Here is an 18,932-nt window from a genome sequence, read left to right as displayed (position 1 = left end):
CTTAAAGTTTGAATCGAGCCACACCCATTGACCCACCCGATCAAGATGCTATGGCGGGGTTCTGTGAACTGGCTGAACAGGTGGATCCCTTGTGGGCCATGAATTGAAGCTGTTCAAGGCTCTCTTGGGCATCCCTGTAGCTGAATCCCCTGCTCACATCAGTGACCTGTTCTTTGACTTTTCAAAAACTGGTTATACTGGAAACTAACCCTTTTCTTAGAAAGAGCTGTAACAGGTCAGGATTTTCTCAACATCCCTGCTTAGTGACAGTTCATGGCATGAAGGGGCTTCCCTGGTGGCTCAGATGGTAAAGAATCTGCCTGCAATGCAGGAGACCCCGGGTTCGATCCCTAGGTCAGGAAGATCCCCTGGAGAAGAGAGTGGCTACCCATTCCAGTATTTCTGCCTGGAGAATCCGATGGACAGAGGAGCCTGGCGGGCTATGGTCTATGGGGTCGGAAAGAGTCAGACAAGACTGAATGACTAACACTTTCACATTCGCATGGCATGAAGCCATTTTACCAACTTGATAAGCACTGAATTTCCTTCTCTGGTTAGTAGGTTTCAGATCCCTGCCTGGAAGCTGAAACTTCCTTCAAGCCAAACTTAGCCCTTTGTAGGAAGTGAACACCTACTGTGTGCCAGGCACTGGACTAGTCTCTTTATATATGTCATCTCCTCACAAGACCCTTTGAGGTGTTGATGTGGGGAAAGAGGCTTCCAGGCCTGATCATACATATGCTGACTGTAAGCAGAGTTCTTGTCTCCCTTTATATTTTGTTTATAACTTTTAGTCATCTCAATTGGGGTATAGAAATCCTTCTTCCATTGAGTACATCCACCTAGATTTTGTTTTTATTTATTTATTTTTAAATATTTTTGGTCACAAGGCTTGTGAGAGCCTAGTTCCTCGACCAGGAATCAAACCCGGGCCCTTGGCAGTAAGAGCATGGAGTCACTGGATGGCCGGGAACTTCCCTCCACCTAGATTTTTAGATAACAATTTTGAATGTTTTCAAAGTGAAAGAATAAAACTAATCTAAAATTTTTTAAAGTAAGTAAACCGGATCTGAGAGGCACAGCTCTTCTCCACTTCACATTCCTTTCTAGCCTTTCTTGCCGCCCTTTCTTTTTTTCACCCTCAAAGGACAGAGTCATTTACCTGAGAGACCAGGTGTGCAAGCTGACAGATGCCCCCTCTTGATAGCCTTTCCTCTCAGCGTCTCGACAACACATGCACTCTCCTTCCCACGTGAGGTTCTGCCCACAGGGATTCGTGTATCAGGCTCTCAGATCCATGCGTAATTGTATATGCATGAGACATTCACCCTCCCCATAGGACTGATTCATTCTGCTCTAGATCCTGCCTGCTTCCCATTCTGCTTCTCCCCGCCCCCACCTCAGTTCTGCTTGAGTGGAGTGATGCTTGGCTCAGCGGGTTGCCCCTCCCAACGCATCACCTCCCATCGTTGAGTCTTCCTGTTGCACAGAGGGGTCAGTATAGGAAAAGAGACACAGAAGCCTTTTCAAAGAAAGCAACCCTTGGGGACAGAAAGCAGAGAAATGGGAGCCCAATCAGTTCAGCCTAGTTTTATAACTAGACTTGGGCAGTTTGCAGCTCTGCCTCGCAGTGTTAGGTGTCTGTCTGTCCCACTGCTGTTTGTCTCTATTTCTCTCTCTTTTTCAGCCTCTCCCTCCCTCTCTCTCTCTCCTCTCTCTCTGCTGACTTGAGTAGATTTTGAACACTGACTTATAGGAAGGGAGGAAAGGAGTATGTGAGAGAATACTTATTACTAAATGAACCAATTTCAGCATTAGAAATAATATTCCCAAAGCAGTACCAAAATGTTAGAACATAAACAAAACAAACCCAGCTGCAGGGGATTCTAATTAAGTCTAAGTTGACTTTTGCAACTTGAACAAGATATGTTTGTCCTGAGGAAATGGTATCTCAAGCTACCTATAGGATTAATTTCAACTGAAATTAATTTCAGTTAATTCCTAAGGATTACCTGATTGTTTTAAATAAAATAGCAAGGGGAAGCAGAAAGTCAAATCAAATTTTATGAACTGAAAATCTGAGGATAAAGATTGAAGGCCTTTATTAACACTGTACCTGGTGTAAGTGCTGGTCAAATTGAGCCTGGGGCTTCTTTCTCTTTTGTTCTTTCATGAAGTCATGTGCAATCCTATTCTTTTTTCCTTCACTTCCTGTTACATATTGAGTTTTTTTGCAGTTATTTATGTAAGAAATAGTGGTGCGTGGTTGAAAATCAAAGTGGCACCCTAGGGAATTCCCTGGCAGTCCAGTGGTTAGAGGTCTGTGCTTCCACAGCAGGGGGTATGAGTTCAGTCCCTGGTCAGGGAACTAAGATCCTACATGCCTTGTGGCATGGCCAAAAAAGAAAAGAAAGATACAACAGGGGGAAAAAAAAAGGCAACTTACTGATAGTCTAAAAGTGAAATTCTCAATATCATATGTCTGGAAATCCTAGCACTAAACCTACTTAATATTAAACATTGAAAGAAGAGATAGTAACTGAACTGTACTCCAGTTGACTCTCAAGAATAGGTAAGTGCTTATATAAAGATACTGACTTTTTAACATTTTCAGTTCTGAGACTTATTTTAAAAAGCAGATTTTGTATTTCAGAAATCCCTCTTCATGACAATATCTGCCAATGCTTGTCTCATATCTAAGCCGAGGCCAAGTTCTTTTCTGTGCTCCCTTTGAGTATGTCTGTTCTGCTATCAGCTTCTGATTAGGAGAAGCTCGAGTGTTTTTGAATCTTTTGTTCTGCTCTATCGAATTAGTAATTGGAAAAAGGGGGGAAATTGTCAAAGTGTTTGATTCAGAAAGAATGAGTTAAGTTGGTTAATGAAAAAGTTAGTCAAAGCAGGAAATCGCCAAAAAATGATATGTACTTTAAACATTTTAATTTAACTTAAATTTATGTAAATTGACCAGCCTTTTGATGTAAGACCTTTATAAGACAGCTAATATAAACCATAGTTACATAGTCATTCTTTGGTATTACCTCCATTGGATACTAAAATCCACAAATGCTCAAGTCTGTTACATAAAATGGCATCCTCTCCAATAGTTTAAATCATCTGTAGACTGCTTATAATACCTAATACAATGTAGTGAAAGTCGCTCGGTTGTGTCTCTTTGCAACCCTATGCAACAGTCCATGGAATTCTCCAGGCCAGAATATTGGAGTGGGTAGCCATTCCCTTCTCCAGGGGATCTTCCCAACCCAGGGATCCCAACCCAAGTCTCCGGCATTGCAGGCAGATTCTTTACCAGCTGAACCACCAGGGAAGTCCAATACAATGTAAATGCTTTGTAAATAGTTGTCAGTGTGGTAAATTCACGTCTTGCTTTATGGAGTTCCTGGGATTTTTTTTAATGTTTTCAGTCCTCAGTTGGTTGAATCTAAGGATATACAGAAGACAGGGACACATAAGGCTGACTGTACTATGTTGTTTGTTTCCCATTTTTAGCTTCTTTATAGGTGAAGCAAAAACTGAAATCAATCTGTGTCTAGATTTTTATTATTTTCTTAACATTTAGAATCTTTTCACTTTACTGAATCGATAGGAATTTTAATTAGTAACTCACATTTATCAGTACTTTCCCAAGTATTCCATTCACTTTTCTTATAAACAAGGATGTTTTCTCTTTTCACACTCACTTTCCATCAGTTTAAATATTTGTTTAAATTAGTCAGTTATGGTATCAAGCCTAGTGAGGAGCACAGGTGTAGAACTAAACCCAGCTGGTGGAAGCCCAAGTGTCTGGGCATCCTAAAGAGGACAGCAAGCCCACATGGAAAGTGGTGAGCACCTAGCTGGCCAGCCCCCACACCAGCTTATTGTAAAGTGGACGTAGGAACACCAGGTTATTCCTCCAGCTGGCTGTGTGGAGTGTGGTTCAGACAGCTTGTGTGATTTTGTGAGTCAAGGGAAAATGTGGGTATAATGAGAAGACAAAGATAAAGAGGTACACATTTGATAGAAAGATGAATTCCTAGTCGAGCACTTAAGAGAAAGATGTGAACATTGATTAAACTGAGATTGAATATACTTAAGATTTACATCAGTGGATCACTCTGACATTTTGGTTCAGCAGACATATAGGGTGTCCTAGTCCCCTTTGTGTTCATTTTTTCAGGGACAGTGAAAATCACTAGTGGGAAATGAATCTCAGATAACCCTTTGTTTAGGAAGCATCCTACTGGGTAGAGTTTACTGTGACTGGTAGCTCTTTAGGTAAATTATTCCTTAGTTTATCATTGCGTTTGTTTCAGAACAGCCTCATATAACCTATTACACACTTCTAATGATGATGGCTCTTTAGATAAATTATTAAGTATTTGCACATTGCCTCACCTGAGTTCAGACCTGTTCTCCCTCAATAATGAGATAAGTGACGAGTAACTTACGAGAAAAGGAGACTGTCCAAGACATTTTCCTTGTTGCTCATCATTTCCAGGTGGGGTTTGGAAGATCTTCCTCCTGATTACTTCTTTTCTGTACAGCATTTGAAGCTCCAAGGAGTCCATTGTCTTTTCCCAGACAGAACTGGTTCTGTAGAGTATTTGGGTGAGGCTTCTGGCAGAAATTCCATACAACCTGCTCATATTAGGGTAAAGTTGCTGGGCACCTCACCTGTGGGTCAGATGCACCAGAAATGTCTGTATACTCTGGACCCCTTTTCAGTTGAGAAATGCATTTCCTGTTCAAACAGACTTAGGTGTAACTCATGCCGAGGTCTGTAGTGAAGAAATATGCTTCTCTTTGTAGCAGGGTGGGCAGCCCCCTATGACCTTCATGTTTGTCTAGACATACTTCATATTTATCTAGAAAGTTTATGTGTGCATGCTAAGTTACTTCAGTCATGTCCAATTCTTTGCAACCCTATGGACTATAGTCCGCCAGGCTCCTCTATCCATGGGATTCTCCAGGCAAGAATACTGGAGTGGGTTGCCATGCCCTCCTCCAAGGGATCTTCCCAGCTCAGAGATTGAACCGGCATCTCTTCTGTCTCCTGCATTGGCAGGCGGGTTCTTTACCACTAGCGCCACCTGAGAAGCCCTATGAAAGTTAATGGGAAGTAAATTACTCTCAAGTTGGAAGTCAGCTGCTTTAAGAAACTATAATCTATGGTCTCTTTTTGTAGATCTCATGTGTATCATATAGAAAATTATTGCTTTAGTCAGTTGTGAAAAAATGCCTAATATATATCTAATGCTAGAAAGGCTTTAGCTCAGAATATGTTTGTACTTTTTTCATTGTTTTCCTGTTCTAACTTATATATTGGATTTTGTTCTGTTTATGAAAAAACTGAAAACAACAGCCAGCTATTGGAAAATAGCTCACTCTGGAGACTGTCCATATCCTTCAGCAGTTGAAATGAATTTGATGTCTTATGTGTGACCTGTAACCTTTATTGAAAGGATGAAAAAAAAAAAATCAACCTAGCCAAAGGACTTTGACCTGAAATTGAATGTTGATAGTTGCCAGCATAGTTTATGTGGGCTGAATCCCAGCTGTTATGTGAACTTAAAAAAAAAGTGGGTGATCACATCCACCTCCCTGGCTTACTGTACCCAGAAACATCCCCTCTTCCTTTGAACCCCAACTCCTCGTGCTCCTTTCCAGGGCAGTCTATTTCGTTCGGCATAAGGAATCCCGGCAGAGGTTTGCCATGAAGAAGATTAATAAACAGAACCTCATCCTCCGAAACCAGATCCAGCAGGCCTTTGTGGAACGGGATATCCTGACTTTTGCAGAAAACCCTTTTGTGGTCAGCATGTATTGCTCCTTTGAGACCAGGCGCCACTTGTGCATGGTCATGGAATACGTGGAAGGTGAGTCAGTCTCTGACGCAGAGAACATAGCGCTGATACCCAAGGCCGCTGTCTGTGTGTGACTGACCCGTGCTTCACGGTGGTTGCACCCGCAGAGGAACCGAGGCTGGGCAATGAGATGGCAGTATTCCCAGTCATTATCTTCTGATAATTGCCTGTAAAGTGCCAGCTCTGTTATAACAAAGGGAAAATTAGTGCTACGTGAAAAAAAAGGTTGTTTTCCTTTTTAAATAGCCTTTCATCCTGAGTACCTCCTCTCAATTGGTCATTAAAGTTAGAATATAGGTGATGGGATTTTTCCTACTTATTTTTATCACGTATCATAAAAGCATTCATTACAGTGGATCCTCTTAAGGAATGTATTAAAAATATGTCCTTTTCAGTCTATGGTATTAAATTAAAAGTGAGTTAGAAGGAAGACACATTCAAGAAAATCTAGCTTCTAAAAAAAGTACAAATCAACTTATTTACAAAAGCAAAATATACTCACAGACATAGAAAACAAATTTCTGGCTTTCAAAGGGGAAAGAGGAGGGGGAATAAATTAGGACTATGGGGTTAACAGATATACACCACTATATATAAAATAGATAACAAGGATTTAGTGTATAGCACATGGAACTGTATTCAGTATCTTTTAATAACCTATCAATGGAAAGAATCAGAAGCTGTATACCTGAAACTAACATTATAAATCAACTACAGTTTAATTTTAAAAAGCTTGTTTTTCTTTTGGAAGTTCATGGTCTGTCTTTTAAATGCTCCAAGTAATGTTATTTCCATCAATTTTACATGAAATGTTTGAGTATTTCAGTAGCCATGCCTTATTAACATAAATAAAACTATAAAATGAATAGGTAAGCAAGGGCCAAAACAGTTTTTTCAAAGTATCTGCTTTAAGCCCTTGTAATTATTTGAACAGAATCCCAAAACTTTACAATTTGAAGGAACATTAAATAGCATTTTCATTTTGCAGGTGAATGAACTGAAACCCACGTTTCACTAGATATTTAGTGGTAGATACAAGACAAAAACATAATTTGCATGATTTCCACCCAATGTTCTTTTCACCACACCAATACTTTATTAACTTTTGCTGTGGTTATTTTAACAACAATCATTAATGTTTTCCACATGTTTAATATGTGTTGACAGCATCCTAAATTCTTTACATAGATTACTTCATTTAATCCTCACAATAAAAGGGATGACGTTATTCATATCCTGGCATAACAGACAAAGGGACCAAGACCAGTTTACCTAAGACGTCCCCACCTGTAAGAATCAAAGCTGGAATTTGAACTCAGGCAGCCTGATTCCAGAATCCATGTTTCAAAATGCTTTATTATATATTTTTAAATTAATTAATTTATTTTAATTGGAGGCTAATTACTTTACAATATTGTAGTGGTTTTTGCCATACATTGACATGAATCAGCCATGGGTTTTATTATATTTTAAATGGTCACACTGTTCCTAAAACACGTCATTAGTTCTTCAACTTTTTGTTTCACTTCAGGTCAAATCTGCTCCCTCATGAGCAGTGCTTCTTAAATAGACGTCTGTATTTTCTTCACAGCACATTTAAGTAGAAACATGATTACCTAACAGTCTCCACTTAAGAGCATGATGGACTTTGTGGTTAGAGGCCATTCTGTTTTGAAATTCTGCAATCTAAACTGGTGGTCTTTAATCCCAGCTGATACAGTACTTGCTAAGTCTTTTTTGTTCTGTTTTATAGGGGGTGACTGTGCTACCTTAATGAAGAACATGGGTCCTCTCCCTGTTGACATGGCCAGGATGTACTTTGCTGAGACGGTCCTGGCCTTGGAATATCTACATAATTATGGAATTGTACATAGGGATTTGAAACCAGACAAGTATGTCACTGATGCAATATGTCTGTTTTTCACATAATACAAATTTTTGTCTTTAAAAAATGTTTTCTTTTAATGCTGCTTTGCATGTTTAAAAATTCTCCCATAATGTTCCCCAAAGTTATTTTTAGCAACATTTATAATTTTTGTATAATCTTTTTAAAGGTTATGATGTTTATAATGATAGCTTATAAGAAACAAACAAAAGAGTATAAAACCAGGGTTAATTTATTTTTTTAAGGTTTTTATTATGTAAATAATAGGTACATAGAATGCCATGAGTTGTTTTCTGGGTAGTTTATGCATTTAGAATCATATTTAGATAATTCTTTTCTCCTCCAAGATGATATTCTTATAGAATCCATTCTATTTTATTCATAATTTATTATTTAATTTTTAATCTATGTGGAGCTCATTTTGGTGTCTGATTTGAGATACAGATACACTGTTTTCCCACCAAAGTCTAGGTAGTCTTCTTGACACCGTTTATTAAATGTTTCATGCTTTCTCCACTAATTTGAGATGCCTCTAGAAGTATTTTTTCAGTGTGCTGAAAACTTTATGATAAAATTAACTCATGCTCATTCCAGAAGATTTGGGAAGTACAAAAAAAAAAAAAAAATCACAAAATTACCAAACACAACTATAGAATTTCAGCATATATCCTTCCGATAGCTTTATTTTTTAGACTCCTCCTTTAATTTTTTAAATTATTAAAATTTCCTATGCCACTTAAAATGAAAACAAATTTAAACTCTAAATTCATAAAGCTTTCAAATGTGCATTCTTTGCATGTATAAGAGATGTAGGTCTTGTCTTTAGTGAATAGAAATTTAAGTTTGAGTCAGAAGTTAAAATCTGAAACAACACTACGTTTTTCTTCCAAGTTCTTTATCTTACTTGAATCACAGATTGGTAGCTTATCTTAGTTGTTGATGTGTAACACAGGATTATCAGTAGCCCTTTCTCAGTTATTTTTTTATTCTGAAAATGCAAAGATGTCAGAGTTCCATACTTGAATTTTTCTGAGTTGCAATTTGTAAGTGATCCTGTATGTAGATGCTCCAGGGAAGACGAGCGGGTCCCAATCTCTAGCCCTCCGTTGTGGATTACACTCAGCTGCCAGATACATATTAATATATTTAACATCTTTGTGTGACTTCATCTCTTTGCAGGCTGGATTTTGTAATAAGACTGATACCTATATACTACATAGTCTTAAAAACTGTCAGTGGAAGGGAGAAAAGTAAAAACAAAAAAATGAGCTTCAAAGGAGTATTGTCATATATGTCCTTCTGCTTCACAGTTTGTTGGTCACCTCCATGGGGCACATAAAGCTGACAGATTTTGGATTATCCAAGGTGGGACTCATGAGCATGACTACCAATCTTTATGAGGGTCATATTGAGAAGGATGCCCGAGAGTTCCTGGACAAGCAGGTAAGGTTGCATGTTGCTCAGTTCTAGTAAGTGTTAGTCCTGTGGTCGGGTCTGACTCTTTGTGACCCCATGGACCGGAGCCCACCAGGCTTCTCTGTCCATGGGATTCTCCAGGCAGGAATACTGAAGTGGGTTATCATTTCTGATACAAAGTACAGCATTGCCAATGAGATTCAGAACCAAAACTTGCCTAGGCTGTCTTCATTTTAGCGCTGGGGCTTTAGATGTCTTGGTAGGCCTTACATTTAATAAAGTGCAAATTGCTCCCATTTTTCTCTCAGGACCTCTTTGAACTATAGGTCCCTCCACATCCCTCCCCCAGCATTATGGTCTGTTAGTAAGATGAATGATCTAATTGCTCACAAGTGAGAGTGTGAGAGAGACAAATGGAAAACTGTTTTTGTAAGGAATTTTGGAGTCTCAGTAGAGTCCTCATGAAATTCATGATGCGTCGTACAATCACGGGTGCTAAACTCCGAGCCATGGACCATTTCTCTTTAAGCACGCCTCATTACCATGTGCCCACAATCTGTTCATTGTACAGTTACTTAAGGTGAACATGTCTCAACCATCAGGCTTTTATGAAGTAACCAGGATGTGAATGTATTTCGGTCGTATAAATACTAAAACTCTCTGAGAGTGACAGATGAAAAAAATACAGTATTATTTTAAATTTCAGGGATTACAAATGTTTTTGCAAAGTAAATAAAAAGGTACTCAAATTTGAAATTAGATATTACACACAGTTTTCTGTTAAAGCAGCATTTTAAGCTTTGCTTTTTTTTTTTTTTGGTATTTAAGTAATTCATTGCCTTTGGTATGATAGACAATGATTTAGAATCTCTGGTCTTAAGTTCTTTGTCCATGTGGTTGAGCAGGTGCACTCTAGGCAAAATAATTGATATTGAGCCATCTTGCTCATTTTAATTTGTGTCTAATATTCCAATTATTCTAATATTGCAATTATCTTTTAGGTCTGTGGCACACCTGAATACATTGCACCAGAAGTGATTCTGAGGCAGGGCTACGGGAAGCCAGTGGACTGGTGGGCCATGGGGATTATCCTCTATGAATTTCTGGTTGGATGCGTGCCGTTCTTTGGGGACACTCCAGAAGAGCTATTTGGACAAGTCATCAGTGGTAAATATTGTCAGGAGTTATCTCTAGGCTACCATTGGGAAGCAGCTTTTTAATGTAATTCTGGGGAGTATTACTGTTTTTATTACTAAAATGTTAACCTTTATCAAATGCTTTAGCCAACAGATTAAAAGAACTCACTCATCATAGCATGAAACTGACTTTCACAATCTCAACGGAGCCATTTGTGTTGGAAATTGATCTGAAGTTTTGTTAACGTGGAATTTAGAAATGTACTAGCGATGTAACTGATTTTTATGGTGTGCTTTATCTGCAAAAGAAATTAGTGTGGGATTTGCAAATGATTTCACTGCTGTCCAGTCTTCCTTTCCATAATAGGAGAGTTTCACCAGGGAAGAAAAGGTTAATGTGGGTAACATTTGCATAAATGGGGAAAATGGCTATTGGCACAGTGAAGAAATTAGCAAAAATGTAATAAACCCTAAAACAAATGTCTACCAAATAATAAATAATGAGAATGGGGAGGAAGCAAATTTAATCCACAGATTGTTAATGATTTCATTGGTAGTTGTTATGGTGTAATGTTATTTCTTAACAGCTGTTCATCTTTCATTTAAATTCAATAACCTTTAGATCTTAACCTGCAAGCTGACCCTAACTATTGTTATGTGGCTTGTGGCAAAACTAAATGATAATTAAATAGGCCTATTACTACCCTACCTGCTGTTTTTATAAATTTTCCTGAAGCAGAGATCAGAAAGGCCTCTCTTACTCAAAGTTTGTTAGTCATCACTCACATCTTCACCCACCTCTGGTCCCTTCTGGACTATACTTAGAAGGCCCAACGGTGGAAATAGGGGGATAATTCCTTTTGGTATAAGGAACCTTTTAATCACAGCATTATTTTCTGTCACTGACTTTGAAAGCCAGGCATCTTTGTAAACTTAAACAAAGTAGATTTGCGAGTTGCCTGCAGTGTATAACCCTTTTATACAATATCTGAGCTCTTTATGGATTTATAACTAGACTGTCTGCTGATATACCAAGGCCTGAGCGGCAAGAGGAATCAACTGTTTAATTAACACAAGCAGCCAATGCTGGCTTTGCTTTCTCAGTGCCTTGCGGCTCAGCTGCATATTCATGTTTTATTTTCCAAATCAGATTTAAACTGCAGCGGAGGAAGCTAGAGGCAGGCACACACAGAAATAACTCATGTTTTTATTGCATTTCCATACACACAAGCATGCACACCTATCTTCAGGCGAACTCCTTGAGAGTAGAACCTATTTTAATATTTATGGCAGATTTTAAATACTTCCATTACTACAATTTCTTTGGGTTCTTTTCTTCTTCTTCAATCTTAGCATTTTAACCTTTCCTTTGTCTCTGGAAATAGTTATTTTCACAAAATTATTTTTTACTCCTCAAAGCAAAAGAACTCTAGAGCTGTGGCCAGATTCTCAGTTAAGTATGATAGCAGAAGAGAAAATCTGACTCCCCATGATCCCTGGGTGGGCGATTGCCTTAACCATAGGAGTTTAGAGTTTCCACTATATTGAACCCTCTTAACATCAAGAGAACTAATTTGCAGTGTCAGTTCTACCAAAGAAAAATGAATCAAAAAGGTAAATGAGAGATACTCATTTGAAATGTTCTCATGCTGGCTTGTTGAAAGCAGTACTATACATATCTTGTGCAAGAGTGCTTCTCAGACTTGACTGATCCTAGGAATCAACTGAAGGAATCAGCTGTGGATTCCGATTAAGCTGGTGGAATGGAACTTGAAGTTCTGCATTTCTGACTCCTGGATGCTATCCATACTGTTGGGATGTGGACCACCATTTGAGCAATACAATCTATCACCTATTTTTCTTCTTTCTAGATGAGATCAACTGGCCTGAAAAGGATGAGGCACCACCTCCTGATGCCCAGGATCTGATTACCTTGCTCCTCAGGCAGAATCCCCTGGAGAGACTGGGAACAGGTTAGAGCACGTGTGTTTTAATTTTGCTAATATGCAGGAAATAATGTCAGCGTGAAGCACTCAGAGGTTTGTATTTTTGTTTTGTTTTTTTGCATGGGAAACATCTGTTGATTGACTCAGAATATGACTACAATACAGTAAACAATATTTACATGATTCAGAGCAGTGTGTACACTATGAGGGTTGGTGGCTGTTGTTTTGTTGTTGTTCTTTTTTGGAAAGCAGGAATTTTTCTTACTCTGTTTCAGTCAATAAAATTTATCTGGAAGAAAACTTTAAGGGCAAAGGGCACATGTAACTCTTCTGTCTTGAAAAGCATGAATCTTAAAAATTTGAAACAGAAGATTAGGAACTTGGAGAGTTTTTTTTCCCTAGAAGGATTTGACCCAGCAGTTGCTATCTGCAAGTTTTGAAACAGATTATCAGTACTTGAACTAATTACTAGAAACAAGTGCCTTGGGTTGAACCATACTATTCTATCATGGTGATCGGTACCGTGGCCCAAGAAAGAGGGTTAAAAAACATTAACTTTCAAGATAAAGGAGATAGTAGATTTATTTCTTGCTGATTATTTTTTGTGACTGTTCTACCAGTTTTTTGTTTCTCCAAACTCCTTTTCCTTTTCTTCCTTATATTCTTAATAGACAGACTTAGAGATTGCAATACAGTCCTAGCCAACTCCAGTATGTGAATTTACCGAGATGAGACTAAATATTAAATACACATAATGTACACACATGCACACACACATACAGCACACATCGCACATACACACTGTATTGATAAAAATTTTCATCCATGACAATTGTTGCCTTGCTGGGTTGTTTATTCTGAGCTGTTTCATCCTACCCCATTTTACTAGAAAGATAAGAAAATGCTGATGAGATCATTCACCCAGTTTTTTCTAGACAGAAATCATTTGCAAAAACTCCAAATAAACAATATCTTACATTGTTCTCCACTTTTGCTCAGAGCTTCCTCAGTTGGAGAGCTCTTTTTCTTGCTTAAGTATGGAATGCTGTGCTACCCAGAGTTTCTGACGATGCATTAAAACCCCCGGATCCGATCTTTGTTTTGTAAATAAAGTTTTACTGAATCACAGCAGTGCTGGTCACTTGCACATTATCTATGGCTGTCTTCATGCTGCTTGGCCGAGTTGAGTAGTCATGACCAACTCATGGCCCACGAGGCCTAAAACATTTACTGTCTGGCTCTTGGCAGAAAAACCTTGAAGACCGTGCCCTAGAGAATCCAAGAAGCTTTCATGGCTTTTTTGGGGGGCGCACACTATGAGGCTTGTGGGATCTCAGTTCCCCGACCAGGGATTGAACCCAGGTCAATGCCAGTGAAAGCCAGTGTCCTAACCACCGTACCACCAGGGAATTCCCAAGACGTTTTAAAATCAGAACTCAATAGGAAAACTAATTTGAGTTGAGTTTTGTACTAGAGTGCCTGCCTGCATGCTAAGTCACTTCAGTCGTGTCTGATTTTGTGACCACATGGGCCAAAACTTGCCAGGCTCCTCTGTCCATGGGATTCTCCAGGCAAGAAGACCGGAGTGGGTTGCCATGCCTTTCTCCAGGGGACCTTCCCGACCCAGGAATTGAACTGTGTCTCTTCCATCTCCTGCACTGACAGGCCGATTCTTTACCACCGGTGCCACCTGGGAAGCCTTTATGCTAGAGTGCCATGTGCTTTTTGCTTTCTTCCATGGATAAGTGGGCCTTTCACTAGGAAAGGTGATATAACGGAAGCTAAAGGCATAAACTCTGGAGTCACGTTGCCTGGGTTTAAATCCGAACTCTGTGATGACGAGCAGGTTGTTTCCCTTTCTGTGCCTCATCTGTAAAATGGAGCTGATAAAAGGTCTACATCCCAGGATTACTGTGAGGATAGAAGATCGCCAACTCTGTCTACTGGGACCAGGTGTGACCCTGTTGCTGGTGTTGTCAATTTTTATTTTTCTGCATGTATAAGCCCATGCTTTCCCCTTTGGCAGATGAGATTTAGGAATGGTTGATGGTGCTCCCACCTTTGAGCTGATTGAACTCTTTGAACAGAATTCTTTATCTTTCTTGTCACCCTATTTGGATTTCCTTTTGTCTGAAGTGACTAGCAAACTGGTTATTTCCCTCTGTCTGTGATCTACCGTCGGATTTGCTTTATGGTCCAAGAGATAAGCATAGCTGTCCAAGAATGAGAGTCAGGGCTCTGTGTGGTGCAGAGATTTGAGAGGTGGTTTTACTCACTGGAGTCAAATATGAGAAGCAGAGGCATTTTAAGAGTGCCCTGCAACAATACAAATACCTGTTTGTATAGTCTAATCAACTGTCCAGGGAAGTATTGTTCTAAGGGAGAGCTAAAAATGTATTGGAATCATATCAACACTTCTGCTAAAGAGCTCTCTTCAGTGTTCGCACATCACTTTGGAGAGTTTTCCTATCTTCTCTGCCCATTTCCCTCTCCTAGGAACGTGTGGGCTCTCGATTGGTCTTTACTTAGCAAGACAGGGCTATGGATGGTGGTCAGAACATCCACGTCTGTACATTATACGCTGCAAGTTTTCTTTGCACATTTTCTCCTTGACTGCTGGTTTCAGTCTTTTCGGGGTTTGACAGATTGAGAAACAAATCTTCTAGCAGAAGCTTGCAAAAGACTTTAAAAGACCCTGCCCAAGCTCTTAGCATTGTCGAGGAGAACTTGCCAAACAGGCAGGTCCAATGTGCTAAGTCCCAGTAGGGCCCAGAGAGCAAGTCTGAGAATCCTGCAAGTCTGCCATGCTGCTTCCAATGACAGTGTTTTGGATTTGATGCATATTAAGAGGGCAAAATAATGCACGAAAATGTGCAAATGCACGTTTGCCCGAGAGACTAGAGAGGCTGAGAAAAGGAGTGTGAAGAGCATAATGGATGTTTAAGAAAATTCTGTGAAAGGAGAGAAAAGCTCAAGGGAGAACACTAGTGCCAAACCCTAACTTGCAATTTGGGACCTTGTCGTATTTGAACTTGACTTTTGAACTTGGAGAAGATTGAGTGCAGCTGGGCTCATTGGCCTTGAGACCTGCTCAGATGTGACTGACTCCCACCCATGAGCCAGCTGGGAGGTCGTAAGTCATTTCTTCATTGCCTGGAGTCTCAGTGTCCTAATCTGTGGAAATAAGCACGTTACACACCTCACAGGATTATTGCAGGACTGAGTGCAGGCACGTTGGAGGAGGTATGTGGTTACACTGATCTGGTGCATAACAGGAGCGCAAGAAACGGCCACTTTCCCTTCCTTTACCTTTCTGGTGAATTCTTACGGTGAGAGTGACATTTGTGTGAGTTCCTGTGTCTGATGATTTGTATTTGGCTCATAAAGCCACCATCTATATTATTCCAAGAGGTTGTTGTTCAGTCGCCCAGTCACGTCTGTCTCTCTGTGATCCCATGGACTGCAGTACGCCAGGCCTCCCTGTTCCTCACCATCTCCTGGAGTTTGCCCAAGTTCATGTTCATTGCATCAGTGATGCCATCCAGCCATCTCATCCTCTGATGCCCTCTTTTCCTTCTGCCCTCAATCTTTCCCAGCATAAGGGACTTTTCCAATGAATCATCTTTTCGCATCAGATAACCAAAATACTGGAGCTTCAGTGTCAGTCCTTCCAGTGAATATTCAGGGTTGATTTCCCTTAAGATTGACTGGTTTGATCTCCTTGCTGTCCAAGGGACTTTCAGGAGTCTTCTCCAGCACTACAGTTCGAAGACATCAATTCTTTGGCACTCTGCCGCCTTTATGGTCCAGCTCTCACAACTGTACGTGACCACTGAGAAGACCACAGCCTTGACTACACGGACCTTCGTCAGCAGAGTAACATCTCTGCTTTTCAACACACTCTCTAGGTTTGAGGTTGTGCCATGTGTGTGCTTAGTCGTTCAGTTTTGTCGAACTCTGCAACCCCATGGACTGTAGCCTGCCAGACTCCTCTGTCCATGGGGATTTTTCCAAGCAAGAATATTGGAGTGGGTTGCCATGTCCTCTTCCAGGGGATCTTCCCAGCCCAGGGATCAAACTCAGGTCTCCCACATTGCAGGCGGATTCTTTGTCTGAGCCACCAGGGAAGCCCACGAATACTGGAGTAGGTAGTCCATCCCCTCTCTAGGGATGACTTCCCGACTCAGAAATTGAACTGGGGTCTCCTGCATTGCAGGTGGATTCTTTACCAGCTGAGCTACCCGGGAAGCCCCAGGATTGAGGTTGTTAGCCCAGGGTTAATTTTTCTCTGGTATGTCCTTTTGATTCTTTTGCTCCCCCTCTCTCCAAAAGTGCATGAAAAACAGGGCTCAGTGATAAGCAGCTGCTCTCAGTGGGGCACAGAGGCCAATGGTGAGACCTGGGCCCTGGGTCGGCAGTGGGCTGGGCTCCCCGGGGAGGGCCCATTTGTCATTCTCTATAGAGAGCAAGTGAAGGCTCTCACCAATACGCATGCCAAGGTGTGGGTCAGGGAGCAAACACTCTGGATATGGTCTGCAAGTGTCTTTTGAGCCTTTGGGTCCAGAGAACTATGCTTTGCTGGCTAAAGTTGAGTGACCTGGATGTTCCAGAGTTGTCATTTGATGAGGCCCCAAGAGTGGCAGCTGAAGTCATATCGTTGCTGAATAGTGCTTGGTAGGCCACTAGGTAGGACCTGACTCTTTGGACCTGTGTCACTGGCACAGTGAGGGAATTGAATTGACGCATATTTTAGCCCTTTGATCGTCTCCAAGCAAAGATCACCGGAAGAAACTGTCCCTAGCCTGTGGATGGGGATGTTTGTTGGGGTAGATGAGAACCAGAATGCAGAGGACTGAAGCTGGATTAGGCAGACATGCTGGGGAGCTGGGTGTATGGCTCCTTTCCCAATATCCACAGTTGTGAATCTGTTTGAAACTTGATGCGAGAGAGAGGGCAGGGTAGGATCCAGACTAAACCAGGCCTCCCCTTACATGGCATGTGGTGCTGTGGCGCTGAGGATGGACCGGTGGTTTTTAGACAGACCTCAGCTCAGCCCCTCCAACCCTTGCTCACTGGATGATCTTAACCCAGTACGGTTTACTGATTATTTGCTTTACCCATCCAAAAAATGGAGTGGACAGTGCCTACAATGAGGCATTACTTTCAGTGGTTTAATTAAAAGAAGCAAGTTGCCTCTTGTCTCTAGTGTAATACTTGTCAAAGTTGGCCCTCAAATCCCAGCTGCTGATGCTGTTGCTCTCAACATCAGACTTGAGTATCATGCTGAAAAACAAGGAAAAAGCCTACTGAATTCTAGATGAAGATTCTAGTCAAATACTTTGTAAAGAACCCATTCTCCCTTTTGGAGGGTGATTTTTTCACTTAGCATTTTTCTCTTCGTTCCATCATTTTCAAAACATTGGTTTCCCTTGGCTGGTTTGGAGCCCGAGACAACCTGCTCCTTGTGCTGAAGGGAGGCCCAGTGAGGACAGAAAGATGACTTTGAACTTCACAGATACCTCCCCTGCCCCAAGATTTTTCATTCGGCTTGCATTTCTCATTCTATTCCTTTTGTACCCCACCGAGGACAGGATGAGAAGCATGGGTAACAACTGCACTAAAGAGGCATTTGAAACCCATGTCGAGGGACATCTCCTGGTTGGGAGATGGATTAGATCCTGGTACTAGTCTTGTGAGAAGTATCTCTTCCTGAAATTGTTTCAAGATTGAATTTTCCTTATCTCTCCCATCAACAGTGTGCATGTTGGTGGTAGGATGGGGGTGTGATTCTCGTGGTGAGATTTTTATAACATGTGTACCTTCTCTTTACATGGGAAAGTGAAAGTCGTTCAGTCGTGTCCGACTCTTTGCAACACCATGGACTATACAGTCCATGGAATTCTCTAGGCCAGAATACTGGAGTGGGTAGCCTTACCCTTCTCCAGGGGACCTTCCCAACCCAAGGATCGAATCCAGGTCTCCCACACTGCAGGCAGATTCTTTACCAGCTGAACCACAAAGGAAGCCCAAGATTACTGGAGTAGGTAGCCTATCCCTTCTCCAGAGGATCTTCCCAACACAGGAATCAAACTGGGGTCTCCTGCATTGCAGGCGAATTCTTTACCAACTCAGCTATCAGGGAAGAAAGTATACTATACAGTCCATGGAATTCTCCAGACCAGAATGCTAGAATGGGTAGCCTTTCCCTTCTCCAGGGGGTCTTCCCAACCCAGAGATCGAACCCAGGTCTCCCACATTGCAGGTGGATTCTTTACCAGCTGAGCCACAAGGGAAGCCCCTTTACAAGGGGGACCGTGTAATACTTTGATGGGGTCTGCCCTTCAAAATCTCTCTGTAAAATCATAAACTGAATTACAAATATTAGTTCGATTCACTGAATTGTCCTATCAGGCTCACTTGGCAAAAAGAAACCTAAAACGTAGGAATTGTGGTTGCGTTTCATCACATGTATTATAAATCTATCAAACAAGCTTGCCAATTTCTTATTTAAGAATCTGTAAGCCATAGAATCTAATTCCTACCAATGTTAATGAACAGTCCAGTAAAATTGAAAGATAACCATTATATATTATCATCTTTATTAAAATCTTACCTTCATACATATACCTATGGATGATTCATCTTGCTATATGGCAGAAACCAACACAATATTGTAAAGCAACTA

General features: G+C 40.7%; 1 protein-coding gene across 1 annotated transcript in view; it reads left to right on the top strand.

Moving 5' to 3' along the window:
* MAST4 (microtubule associated serine/threonine kinase family member 4) overlaps nt 1-18,932 on the top strand; it is a 608,649-nt gene that overhangs the window by 558,287 nt on the left and 31,430 nt on the right. The window contains exons 17-21 of the mRNA XM_043488941.1: nt 5,668-5,876; nt 7,618-7,756; nt 9,060-9,192; nt 10,167-10,332; nt 12,173-12,274. Of these exons, the coding sequence (XP_043344876.1) occupies nt 5,668-5,876; nt 7,618-7,756; nt 9,060-9,192; nt 10,167-10,332; nt 12,173-12,274 (749 nt within the window). The remainder of the gene's footprint in view (nt 1-5,667; nt 5,877-7,617; nt 7,757-9,059; nt 9,193-10,166; nt 10,333-12,172; nt 12,275-18,932) is intronic.

This window comes from Cervus canadensis, chromosome 16, assembly GCF_019320065.1.
Source record: "Cervus canadensis isolate Bull #8, Minnesota chromosome 16, ASM1932006v1, whole genome shotgun sequence".
Lineage (NCBI taxonomy): Eukaryota > Metazoa > Chordata > Mammalia > Artiodactyla > Cervidae > Cervus > Cervus canadensis.
This window is presented reverse-complemented; position numbering and strand designations above follow the sequence as displayed.